Below are 13,336 nucleotides of genomic sequence, written 5' to 3' on the forward strand. Positions count from 1 at the left end.
AAAATACTATAAATAGGCTTAAACATGCTTAATGGAATTCTCTTGAGGTGTTACAGCAAGTCTTACAGCTAAAACAGAAACAGACCCAAAATATTAAAAAGCCCAAATTGGTGCTACAGTTTGCTCGCCATTTTTGTTTGTCTGACTTCTCAGTTCCTCTTCAGTATTTTTTGGGCAAAAAAACAGAAGTGGCAGTGTCTTTTAGGGAGTGCTGTGATTTTATACCTGCAGGCTGCCTCAGAGTGTTCCAGTACTCCTTGGCGCATGTTAGAACTAGTATTTTAACTTAATTTCCACAATAAAGGGAAAGCAAATAATAAACTTCCAGCCCTTTATACAACAAGATAACACCTGTGCACTTACAGTTTAATTATGTGGTTACTTTTGTGTTTCCCTCTCTCCCCCCAGGGGAGTTTACTGAGCCCTGAAGCCATCGCTCTCATTGCATGAAGCGCACAGATGTGCATTTAGTCATTCAGATTTAAATGCATCTGTTATGAGCCTGAAATGCAATCACAATATCCCATATCACACCTGAAGTAACCAAGTACTGGCTCCAACAGCGCCATTAGCTACTCACAGAGGTATAAGGTATGCTGCAGCTATCATCATCATTATAGCTGTTATTACATGCCTCTCCACATTTTGCCTCTAATAATGCAGTGCTCGACTGCAGTGATGTTTGAGAGCGGGGAAGGCGTATAGCTCCAGTAAGCTGCTGTATCTGCGAGGAGGCGATATGGGGAGTCGAGCTGAGCCCGTGGCTCCCGGCGCGGTCCTGAGGGGAGCGTTAAAGCAGCCAGGCAGTTCACAATAGCTCCCCAACAAGGTGGGGGAGATTGCAAGGCATCAATCAGGGAGGCCGGGATGGATGTCAAGTGACTCGGACCTATTTCCCCAGAGGAGCGCAGACCCAGGAAAGGCATTCATGAACTAGAGAAACAAATGATGACAGGGACCTAGGCGAGCCGCTGTGTAAGAGGAGGCTGCCCGAAGCCCGGATGCTCAGCCCGCAACATTAATCTGTGCTGCAATTAAAAAGCATGCATCAAACAAATTCAGTTGGTTTATGAATCATTCTCAAAGTGAAAGGTCAATTGATTCCAAGTGAAGAGAAATGGGAGGGAAAGGGACTTGCTTCAATTAGAAAAATGCAGTAATGTCCTATGTACTTTTTTTTTTAATGGATGACCAAACCTTTTGAAATCAATATTCTGTATTCTAGATAAATGTCCTATTAGGTGACATTCATAATACAAGCCACGATTCAGTGAGCCTCGAGCAGAGCTGGAGATGACTCACCATTTATCAAAAAGGAAAAAATTCTACTAATTGAAACTTGCTCTTTGTTCAAAGTCAAATGTAGAATATTTTCATATCTGCTGTTGTATTCAGTCTGCCTTGAATGCTCTCTGCAAAATATTACAAAATGACCTTAATTTCACTTAATCGGAGATGCAAAACAGTTGCTATTCAACAGAATGGTGTGCGGGGCTGTTTTGAGTCCTGCTTTAGTGCTGCTTTGAAGTTGTACCCGTGTGAAGATGACCTATTTCCCAGAAATACGGCTCGGCCCCGGTGGATTGATAATTTGAGCTGTCACAGTGAGAGGCTGTGGGGTGTTCGCCCGTGGCGTCCATGACAGGGATAGCACAGATTTTAACACTTTGACTCGAGAGCCTTACCCCTCCCTCCACCACACATAAGCCAATATTCTGTATTTACCACAGAGCTGCATATCTTTTGACTCTCTGTGTGCATTTCAAGCATGAATTTCAGCTGAATAATACTTGTGGATGTGGACTGACTGAAAATATATGATTGAAAAGGGGGAAACTGCGTGCATCAGGGAAGAGACTTTCATGGTTTGAATTATTATTGTAAAGGATTTTACCATATTTTGCTGCAATACAAACATATTTGCTGCATGTGACTGTGTTTTCTGGCTATTTTAGGAGAATGTATGCCTGCATATTTATTGTTCTCGAGCTTAGCTTTAAGATCTGACTTAGTACTGAGTATTTTTTTTGTTTTGTTTTACACCTGAGGCAGAGGTGGGGGGTCATCCTGCCCTTATCCAATGCGCCACAGAGAGGCACTCGAGCTCCGTCCTGGGACCAAATAGGCCTGCAATCATTTGGGACAAAGATGTTATATGACCTATGAAATCATACATGAGTGCGCCTTGTCAATCAGACGTTTTAAATGAGTAAAATGAGTCGAAACTCAGCGCAGCGCCGGCGTGTGTCTGTGCGTAAAAACAGCCCCCGGAGAAGTGCAGTGACAGTGGCGCTATACAGTATACCGCTGCTCTCTCTCTCTCTCTCTCTCTCTCTCTCTCTCAGCGCCGGTCACTTCTCATGCAGAGCGCGTCCGCGGAGAGTACCGCCGGTCTTCCCTGCGTCCTTCACACACTCCTCCGTGCGCGAGTGACTGACTGTCCGCCACGAAACAGAGACGAAAGTGTCGAAACATTATCTCGTGCTGTTTTTTTTTTTTTTTTTTTTTTTTTTTTTTGTTGTTGTTGTTGTTTTTTTCTCATTTCACGGACAATCAGCCGGAGTCTGGTGGGGGATCGAGTATCTGATCGGAAACCCGGCGCATCCGCCTGCCGTCTCGGCATCAGGAAACTGAAGAGACAGCGTGCTGTGAATACAGATGAGAGCAACTATTGACACCTTCAGCCCAGCAGTCTGCCGCCCGCCCGGACCGAGCTAAAAGGACAACGCTGCTGCGAAGGATTCAGCCTTTATATCTGTCTAGCACTTCGGCTTGTGAGTCATCCACTATCCACAGATGCTTATTTACTAGCTCGGTATCTTCACCTTAATCTTTTTTTTTTTGCTTCAACCTGGAGGTGAAAACTGGCCGCCTGCCATCGGTTCTCCTTGAAGCGCACAGAAAACCATTAGATCTGCCCAAAGGGAAAAAAATTAAAATAAACACGACTCAGGCGAGACCCGTCTGTGGCTCTGACATGCTGTAAGTTGCTTTATCTGAACTGGACCTGTATTATGGCTTCGCTGTATCAGAGATTCAACGGGAAGATTAACACGGCCAATTCCTTCCCGCACCCACCTGAGGCCAGTCACCTTCTCGGTGGTCAGCATGCAGACGAGGAAAACGCAGCGAAGACCCCTCAGCAACTCGTCGATGGAAGACCTCACGTCCAGTGCCGCAAAAAGAGCTCGAAGGAGGATGAGCATGTAAGACACTTCTACTTTATTAGCCAACATAACCCTTCCCTTATGAAAAAAATCTCCAGATGTTTGGTTGAGCTATGAGACTAATAAGCTCAGACATACATACACACACAGTAATCAGCAGAGAGTATATCCCTGGAGATCTAGAAACTCCCTCATTGGTTTCACTTTTAAAGTTTGGTCAAGAAGTCAAGTTGGCGGTGTAACTAACTCTTGGTAGAATTTGTGTTTCTTTGTGTTGTTTGATTGCATCATTTGTTTTTGTCAAGCTGTCTTCAGATTCTGTTGGATAAACATCTAAGAGGGCCTGTGAAAGCTGCCGTGGTCACGGTCTCTTTCTTCTGTCATTCATCATCTTTTTGTTTCACAAGAAGGAGATAAATGACATCTGTTCTTAGAGGATCCACAGCATTGTATAACAGATGAAGATAATGTGAAAATAACCGCTGTCTGATGTGGTTTTCTGTAGGTTTTGTGTGTTTTTGTGACAGGAGAGCCTGCGCCTTCGTCTTGCGCTGTCCGTGGTGCTGAAATAGCAAAGAACGTAATTTGGTCAAAGACTGTGGCAAAACATGGATGTAGTGTGTGATTTTTTATTTTTTAAGTTGATGTTTTTAAAGCTTTTTGTTATGCTGGTCACCATCTTAGCAGTGCACTGGAGCCAGGAAATCTGAATTTAGTCAAATGGGAAGACATCTATGGGAACTTTGGGCCTCTTAGTTGAGCTGCACAATTGTCTTTGTAACCAAATGCCAACTCCAGTAGACATTGACCTGCTACTGCTAGTGATGATAAGTTGCACTCTTTGGATAGAGATCCTATCCAGTTCGGACCCAGTATCAAGCAACAATGAGAAGATCTGTATTGTGACTCTAATATTTCGGCTTCACTTGTCTGACGTTTGGTTATGGTGTTAGAATACAGTATTGCCATCATAATTGTTCACACATTTGTCTTCAAGTGACCCAAAAATGGATTAAGTTCCCTCATATGAGACATTCTGACCTATAACTGACAAATTTAGCATCCTAACTATTAGATGTGCCTTATGAAAGTAAGAGTTTGCTTTTTTCCATTGGACGAGCAGACACAGTATTTATAGAGCTTTATACCATTTAGAGTTGTCAATGTCCAGGTTGTCTTTCCAAGAGTTTTTTTCTCTGAGAATGCACACACAGCAAAAATGCAGCAGAGCAAATACAAATAGTTAAAAGCTCATGAAAATGGAACACATTGTACAGCTGCTCTACAACAGACAATGCTTTATTCTCCAAATGTTTTTGGCTACCTTGACTTTGTGGTGGTTGTCCCTGCTGCTTTATATCTTCATTTTTTCCCTAACCAAAAACATCCGAGGCAGATATTCACTAGCCCTCCTTGAAGCAAAGAGGAGAAACCAATAAGTTAGCACAGCTGCTTCAGTCTTTTGTTTGACTGAGAACCATTATACTCTCTGCCTCTGTTAAGGCCTGATGAAGTGACACGTTACGTAATCCGGGTGTTGCTTGTTTGCAGATGACACTAGTTCAAACCTAAAGCAAACACAAGAGTACTTGACTCGCCTTTTATCTTCAAATAGCTGCCAACACAGTGATGTTCCTCTGAATTATTGATGTTCGTCACACCAGGCGATAAAGGTTGGCAACAGACTGAACTCTGACACAGCTCGGGCTGTCAACAACGACAGGCTCGACACGGTGCTTGCCATATTTCCCCCATTTCCTTTATGAGCCACTATATGGTCATTTAATGATATTTCACCATTGCAGAATTCAAAATCATGATTTTCCCTAGCAATTAAACCTTGGGATTGGATTTTAGGAGTCTGACCAGGAGTTGCTATTGCACTGCTGGATTTCCAACATATTTATTAGGTTTGCACCGTTAACCTTGAGGTCACCTTTTGTTCCGATGTCCCCTGGAGTCGTGCTGGAGCATGAAATTGCCTTTAGCCTCAGGAGATGAGGAAACTATTTACTACCCCACCTCCCGCTCTGTAAAAGTTTTAACGCACTGTTGTTGTTTCCATTTATTTTGCAGGGGGGGAGGGCACAACTTGACTAGCAAATGTCAATTTAATTTAATTTATCCAATTATATACCTGCACAGTTTTTCAGCTTGTTTTCTAAAATCCTTCAGATGCAGGTTGAGCTGCTTTAAAAACATTTTTTTAATCAAAGCTGGTAAAAAATGGGAAGTAATTAGTTGTTTTTGTGAAAGCTTTGTTTACTGTGTGTGTGTGTGTGTGTGTGTGTGTGTGTGTGTGTGTGTGTGTGTGTGTGTGTGTGTGTGTGTGTGTGTGTGTGTGTGTGTGTGTGTGTGTGTGTGTTGTTGGATTGATTAATTGGTGCTGTGCTCCGTGTATCAGCATCAATATTCTGTGGTAGAGTTAGATTCACCTAGGGAGACATCAGCAGTAGTTCTTTCTCCTGGTCGGTAACCTTTACTGCAAATAGAAACCCACAAGTGTCCTTAATTAATCACTGCTGTATGTAAAGGTGAAATACGCTGACATTTCACCTTCGGATTGGAGCCCCGGGACTCTTTTATGACCTGGCCTGTATTGACTTTTTCTTTCTGCACAGACTAAAGGACAGAAAATGTAAAAAAAATCTCTCTGTTACTGTCTCACATTGATAGATGACACGTGACTGAGTCTATGTATACAAATGTGACAAAGTATATATTTTATGTACGTTTTCTCAGAACTTTAGGTTTTCTCAAAAATGTATACATAAAGTCTTGACCCTTACTCTATATGATTTGCCAAGTTAACTTAATATGTTTTTTTGAATTTTTTGAATGAACTTTTCCAACATATATAGACCAGAATGCAACACTATATGAAACTTTAGAGGAAATCATTAAACAGCAGATACAATATCAAATCTGCACGACCAAGTAAGCATACAAAATGCAAGTCAAATTCTATAGAAATACTAAAGAAATTGGGCGGCACATTCTCACAGTAAAAAAATGATTGGCATGTTTCCTTTCTATTGTTTTTCCTTCTTAAATACAAGAGCAAACTTAAAAGAAATTCCCTTGGAAAGAATAATGTTCTTACAATCAGAGATTCAAAGGAGGCAATGCCCTTGAGAGAATCAAGTCCATCTGACTCTTCCATTGGCAGACAACCATTTTTAAAGTGCCACTAAAAATAGTTTGACTCCTTGTTTGTTTTAGTTAAACCCTCCCTTCATCTCAAAGTGAAGCTCCTATTTTTGGAGTGCTATTGTTTTGATTTGTGGATCTGTACGTCTTTATAGCTCTTTTAGTTTTGGGATTCATTACCTGTCAGTTGTTGAGTTTAACATTTTACTAATTCCTAATTAAGGCACATCGCAGGTTCCGCCTCAAGCTAGATCTCAGAACACTAACTGTACTGAAATCACTGATTAAAGCTACTGGCATGTATCCTGATTGTATTAAGAAGTTAATACTTAATCAGATTAAATGTATTTTTATATATCTAAATATAAATATATACTTGCTTATTGGGATTTTGTGACGGCAACTGTGAGTTCATGTTTAACTATAAGGACTACTCATTAGTGGAAAGCTTATTTCCCACAGGGCTACCTTAATCTGAGACTGGCATGCTGCTCTATATAGCATTAGTGATTTCTTTTCTCCTGCTAGGCTACAGAGTTTTGATTAAAAGTATACTGTAATTTACCTAAGATAGAAAGAAAGTAGGATATTCTCCCTGAGGAGCCTGGTGGCAAAGACTTGGTTTTGAAACATGGAGGTTACGCAAGCTACGTCTCCAGGGATGAACACAAAGAGCTGTGATCTTCCTGGAGTGTTTTTATATGGTGTCACCATTGTATATTTCAGTTTTCTTATCTGGGTAGTGTCGAGTTTATCCTGTAAAGCATCTTTATACCTGCATCGCTGTCGTCCTTTAAATTAATTTTGATTTTAAAGATTCACTTTGGTAAAATTGTACTTTGTCAAAGGTAAATTCCCTGTCTGCATAATTATGTTGTCCTGTTTTTGATCACGGGAAATAGGAGTTCAAACAGAGTGAATCATAAATCACCCTGACTGTGTGATTTAAGTGTAAAATTTTATTCAGATACTACTGCCCAGGGCTGACACACACACACACACACACACACACACACACACACACACACACACACACACACACACACACACACACACACACACACACACACACACACACACACACACACACCCTCCTGTCCTCATATGCTCTTAGCTGTCCCTTCTTCTTACAGATACTCCAGAGTTAAACAGTTTGGCCCTGTTCCCAAGTCTTAGTTTTAGCAGTGTGCTTCCTCTTGAGGTTCAGATAAATCAGCCAGACGGAGCTCAACTAGAGCAGCCAGACAGAAGAAAGAGAGCAGCGAGATGTGATAGGCTGTCCTCATTACCTCTGTGGCTGGGCTACAGCTGTGTGTGCTTCAGGTGACCACTGCTAACTGATGGTCGCCACTGGCTTCTTAGGTTTCTGCTGCATTTTTCCAAGACGCTTGTGTGATGATGATGGCCCCCTCTTACAACACATCCAGTGCAAAAAGCCAGATGGGAAGTCAAAGTACATGTGCTTAATGAAACACATGCTGGTGTTCTGAACAGCTCATAAACGTCTCAATATTCGGTCCTTATGAGAGTCAGCAGTTGAGAGATGACAGAAAATGAGGCGACAGAGAGAGGCTGGATTGGAACCAGTGACTTTGCAATTTATGGTCAGCACTTTAGACCTCCAGTCCAGCAGGGAACCCATTTGCTTTATATTTTTAATATTTCATAGCAGCCGGCTTTATTGTTTTTACTACTTGAGGCATGGCGGTCGTAAGTAAGGGGTTCAGGTCACATTCTACCTGCTGTTTTATCTGATAATAGCACAGGCAAAGATAAAGTAAGCAGTTTAAAATGCAACAACAGAGGACATTTTCCATTACTCTTTTGTATTTCCTTAAAGAAAACCCCCACACATGGTCAGTTCTTAAACCTGAATTAACTATTGGGCCACTTGGGGGCAACAGTGGGAGTGACATTAGCTTTTATTTGGAGTTTTGTGTGTGTCTACCTGACAAATTTAAAACTTATATTACCACTCCTTTTAGTTTAGTTTTTTTTGCTCTTCAGCCGACTTTGGAGAGAAATAGCTGTCTCCTTAGCTGCTAAATTCTTCACTATGTTAACCAACTAGTCACTTATTTTGTCTTTCTGATGTTTGGTGGTAAGCAGGTAATGTACAGAGGGTAAGAGTGAAGCCAAACAGAAAAGGCCCACAAACAAACCAGTGAGCTGAGATATGCTGAAACACCCTGTAGAGCTGAGGGGAACTGCAGACTTTGAACTATGAACTATCAACCCCTTCGCATAACACGTAGTCATTTGATTCATTCATCCATCCATTATCTTTAACAGCTTATCCATTGTCCATTGTCGAAATAGAAATATTAATTATAGCAGCTTAAGGTTTTTGCTGGATTATAGAGCTTACACTTAATAACAAATTTGAGCTTCCGTACAAGACATATAGTGTTTATTTTTTATTTACAGTTAAATTAAAGACAAACTGACTACATTGTTTATAATAAAATAAGCTAAAACAAAATCAAATAGAAGAAAGAAACTCAAATCAAGGTTGCTGACCACTCAAACCTGCGTGTAGTGAAAGGCCCACAAGGCACACGTTCTGTCACCCAGCGCAGCTCCTCCCCTCGGGACGACACAGCATCCTCAGCAGGGCCACTTGCTCGCCGTTGCCATGGTTGCAAAGGTGGAGAGGGTGAGGCTGTATAGGCTCTGGAGACACACACACGCTGCTGCTGCTGCTCGCTGGTGACTCTGACTGCCATCTGGAAATGACGCAGCTCTCAGATTGCACACTGATGAGCATCCTGTGCTGCTGTCATGCAAACTGCTCCGTCCACCGTAACGAGCATGATGTCATGGTTTTTTCCCCTCCTCTATTCTGAAAACAGTCATTCCCCTTTGTCCCCCCCTAATGAATATCAGCCTCTCCTTTTTCAGGGGGCTTGGTTGCAGACTCATTCGCTATCGACCTGTTTTTTTTGCTCCCCCTGTTCTCTCAACAGGTCATCCTTCCCTCACCCTAGCACCTCAACACTCTGTTGACAAGCCATCGATCATACCCCCCCCTCCCCCTCTCCACGCTTCCCCTCCCCCACCACCTCCACGGACCTGTCAACAGCAGGCTGCTGCCTCGTTTGGAGGGCTGTGCCTCTTCCTCTTGATGATTTACTTTATTATTGCACAAGCTGACAGCTGAGATTAGTCAGTGTTTAAATACAGAGGAGCCTTATTACACCCTGATGAGACGAGGATCCTGCAGAATGGTTGATGCTCAGCTTCAGTCTCTCGTGGCAGATTTTCCGCTTTGAAGACCACCTGAAGTAACAAACAAATTAGCGGCTGTCATTAAGCCACCATGCAGGCGTTTTGCTTTGAGTTTCAGTCACATTAACATTTGAAATAGCTTTCACTGATATAACAACAGTGGTGGTAATCTGTGTGGTCAAAAGTTAGCCAGTTAAATATTCATGCAGTAAAAAAAAATCACTTCTTTTTGCTATTTTTTGATCTTCTGCTTCTTGTCGGCAGTCATATCTTCATCTGTTTATTACAGGAGATTAGCTCCCTCCAACAGATGTAACTTCTCTGAAGATCGTGACGATTTCTTTTTAACTTTATTTGAGCGTGTCGCTAAATATAATCGTCTTTTGTTCTGATTTCTGTTTCTCCCGGTGTTAATGTCTCAGGTTTCTTTATTTGTTGTACGACTTCAGGTTATATTTTCAATGTTCATCTTTTGAGGATCATCTTGATTAGTTGTGTGGTTGATAAACAGCAGTGCAGCTCTTTGGGAGGAAGAAAAGCTTTGGTTTGTTCTTTTATCTGCACATTTTTTTCATGTGAGTTTTAATCCTGTGGACTGTGTCATTGCATTGATGTTTGAAATGCAAAACACACATAGGCACATGTAAGGAAACTATTTTTCATTTTTCTTTTCCATGCACTATTTCTGTTTTGCCACTAGAGACTGTTGTGTTCCAATCAATGCACCAACCCACTGTACTGTACACATCAACGTACAGTACAGTAGGTGAGCTCAGGCTTTGGCTCTGGTTTTACACAGACAGAGTTTGTTTGATTTGCCATCATTGTGCTGCCAGTACCAATAAAGCCTAAAATCCTACTTGTCCCGAAAAGACAAACAAACAGAAACCCAAGTTGCTATGGTTTCTTACACAGCCTCTGTAACTAAAACCAGCCAGCTGCCAGAGCTAACAGTGTCTAGACTAGATCCAAGAAGAGTGACATAATGTCACCTCTCATTTGGATTGGAAAGGTTATACGTTCACCTTGCAACATCAGCCAAATTGAGGGATTTCTGACCTGCAAACACAGACGAAGGCTTTTCATGGCAGAGTCAGACGAGAAATCATCAGTGGCCTCGCCTAATTACCACGTTTAATTCAAGAGGGTGGAAAAGATCAAATTATCATATCGGCTGCAGAGGTTGTGATACGAAACCAGAGTGTGCATTTCAGCTGCCAGCAGCCAATTCATCCTCCAGCAGCAATGTGTTCTGCTTCAGTGTCTTTGAGCAAGGCGCTGGATCCAAAACTCTCATCTTCTGTTACCGCTTAGCAGCTGAGCAGAACCTCTTGTTTACAAATGTTCCTTTTCCTAATCAAAAGATAAATTATCTGGAGGAGTTCATTAATAATGAAGAGAGAACTTTAAAGCAAGTGAAGGAAATGTCTGTCGGCTAGAATTAGAGCAGCGGAGCGGAGCTACCATTTCTCCCGAGCCCTCTCGCAGCCTTTCTCTGGGCTGAGACCAGGCAGCGGTAATCCGTTGTGTCACACGGGCAGACTCGCTTATCGACCACGCCATGATACAGCAGTGACACACCACTGGGAGGGGAGCACGAGCAGACACACACACACACGCAAAGACACAATGGAGCTGGTAAACAAACGCATGCAAAACACAGAATGGCAAAAGAGAAAGCAGAGCTACAATGTCAACAGGGTCATATCAAAGCGTGGTAAACCCTGGAGGGGAAACGACAGCAGGAGCAACAAGTAACTTTAGCTTTTGAACATTTGAGGTATAAGATAACTTGCGTTTTTTGTGTGATATCTCTGTACTGATGGAGTAGCCGTGCTTAAATATCTGATCAAATCATATTTTTTTTATCTTGCCACTCTGGGTTAGCTTAGACTGGAAACAGAGAAAAACAACCAGCCTGCATCTGTCCAAAGAGGACAAAATCAGCCCTCCAGCATCTCTAAAGCTCACCAGGTAGCATTTTTTATCTCACCTGTTTGTTGGTATGTATTAGAGCAACTTGCCAGCAGCAAGTTACATCAATAACAAATGATAGAAATACAACATTTTAATCTTCAACCATTCTTATTTGGTCATGCACCAAACTGGACCCTTAAACTAAATAAAAAAGCAGCCCCATGATGGACGTAGTTACCTGTGTTTGAAAAGTAAAAATGCCTGCTGTGACACAGGCCTGTTAGTATGGGTTCAGCTACGACCAACCGGGCCCTCTCCTGCCTCCAGGCTCTGGTTTAGTCTTCTATTGAATAACACATCAAATAGGTATTCATGTTGCATCCTTGCCAGACCTTTCTGTGCATTCTAGAGCCATGGGAGAGGGAAGTTCTGTCCCTCCAGCCATGAAAGAGGGGTTTGTAGCTTGTGGAGGGTTCAACGCGAATGCGGCCGGTCAGACAAGTTGTTTGCTGAATCTTAGCTCTGAATTGGTAGTGTGTTCTTGTGTGTGTATATCTGCTGAATTACCTCTTGTGTACAGGCACATGTAGGTCATTGTGGGGAGCTTTTTTTTCTCTGTTGGGCACATTCTGTACTATGCAGCTTTTCCCTACATTGTCATCTCCAGTCAATAACTCTCTCCCGTTCCTCTTAAGCCAGGAGTCTGGGGTGTGAATGAGACCCAGAGCTGCGGGGACGAGAGGAAAAAGATTGCTTTTCCCTGAGCTGGGAGTTGAGCGTTGACTTCTGTGATGATGTTCAGCGTGGAGCTCACATGGAGCAGAACAGAAATGGGGGAGATAATGATTGTTTGGTGTATAGCGGAGGTGGAGAGAACGGGGATAGAGCGCCATGAGTGATTCCCTACTCTGGAGCTGGCAGCCTGTCAAATCGTACCCGACTAAAGACAGGAAAGCCGAACCACGATGATTGATGATCCTTCCCTTGCCACATTGTCTGTTGCATCATGGGAATACAGAGACATATACAGAGAGCATATTGCTGAGTGTGTTGAGGAAGGCATTATGGCTCATGTGAGACAAACGCACACACCTCACCAGCTTCACAGGGAAAGCTACATGTTTGTCCTGTTTAACTGTCATAAGCTGATATCCATGATGTTTTATTGTCAGATAGACCTTGACTGGAACATCAATAGATATGATTTTTTTCATAATATGCATCTGGCAATCCAATTTTTGACCTTTTTTAATTTTTGAGCAGAAATAATATAGCTTTAGTCTTTTTTCCAGCTTCCACAGACATATTTTAGGGTAAAGTGATTGTCTTAAAGTTGCATTAATGTTTTTGTTTTTTTGGCCACTTGGGGGCAACACAACAAGCTGTACTGCACCAACTCCTTAAGAAAACTAATCTGGTCCTTTAGCGCAGTGCTGGGCAAGTAAAGTGGGTTTTTAGTGCTTTTTTTGCTCAGCCGAACCAAATCAGTTTGCATGTGGGCTGCAAATCCAAAACAGTGAGTTGAAAGATGCTCAAATGTTCGGCAGAGCTAAGTGGAACTGCAGAGTTAGGTGTTACCTAGCCCTGGGTTTTTGCTTTAAAGATATTAATAAGTGGTGCTCAAAGTTGAAGGAAAGACTACCGTGGGTGTAAAATCATGTAGAGAAGTTTGTGGTTCCAGATACTGTGCAAGATTTTTCTCTCTGCATTTCTTTTTCATTAAAAAGCTAAATGAGCTCAACAGGGAGAGAATCCAGCTGCAGTCACATTTAGCATTTCCGCGAAGCCTCAAGGGTAGTATGTGCACTTAGTGACGCCCTACAGGTACACTTAGTGACGCCCTACAGGTACTAGCTTCACAGTCTCGGCCCTTT

At 42.3% G+C, this 13,336-nt stretch overlaps 1 protein-coding gene across 2 annotated transcripts in view; it reads left to right on the top strand.

Moving 5' to 3' along the window:
* Positions 1 to 3,014: 3,014 nt before the first annotated feature.
* The window catches only part of LOC129115508 (dipeptidyl aminopeptidase-like protein 6), a 60,626-nt gene continuing 50,304 nt past the window's right edge, over positions 3,015 to 13,336 (top strand). For both annotated transcript variants that reach the window (XM_054626943.1, XM_054626939.1), the window contains exon 1: positions 3,015 to 3,206. In XM_054626943.1, coding sequence (XP_054482918.1) covers positions 3,015 to 3,206 — 192 coding nt within the window. The remainder of the gene's footprint in view (positions 3,207 to 13,336) is intronic.

This window comes from Anoplopoma fimbria, chromosome 3 (genome assembly GCF_027596085.1).
Source record: "Anoplopoma fimbria isolate UVic2021 breed Golden Eagle Sablefish chromosome 3, Afim_UVic_2022, whole genome shotgun sequence".
Lineage (NCBI taxonomy): Eukaryota > Metazoa > Chordata > Actinopteri > Perciformes > Anoplopomatidae > Anoplopoma > Anoplopoma fimbria.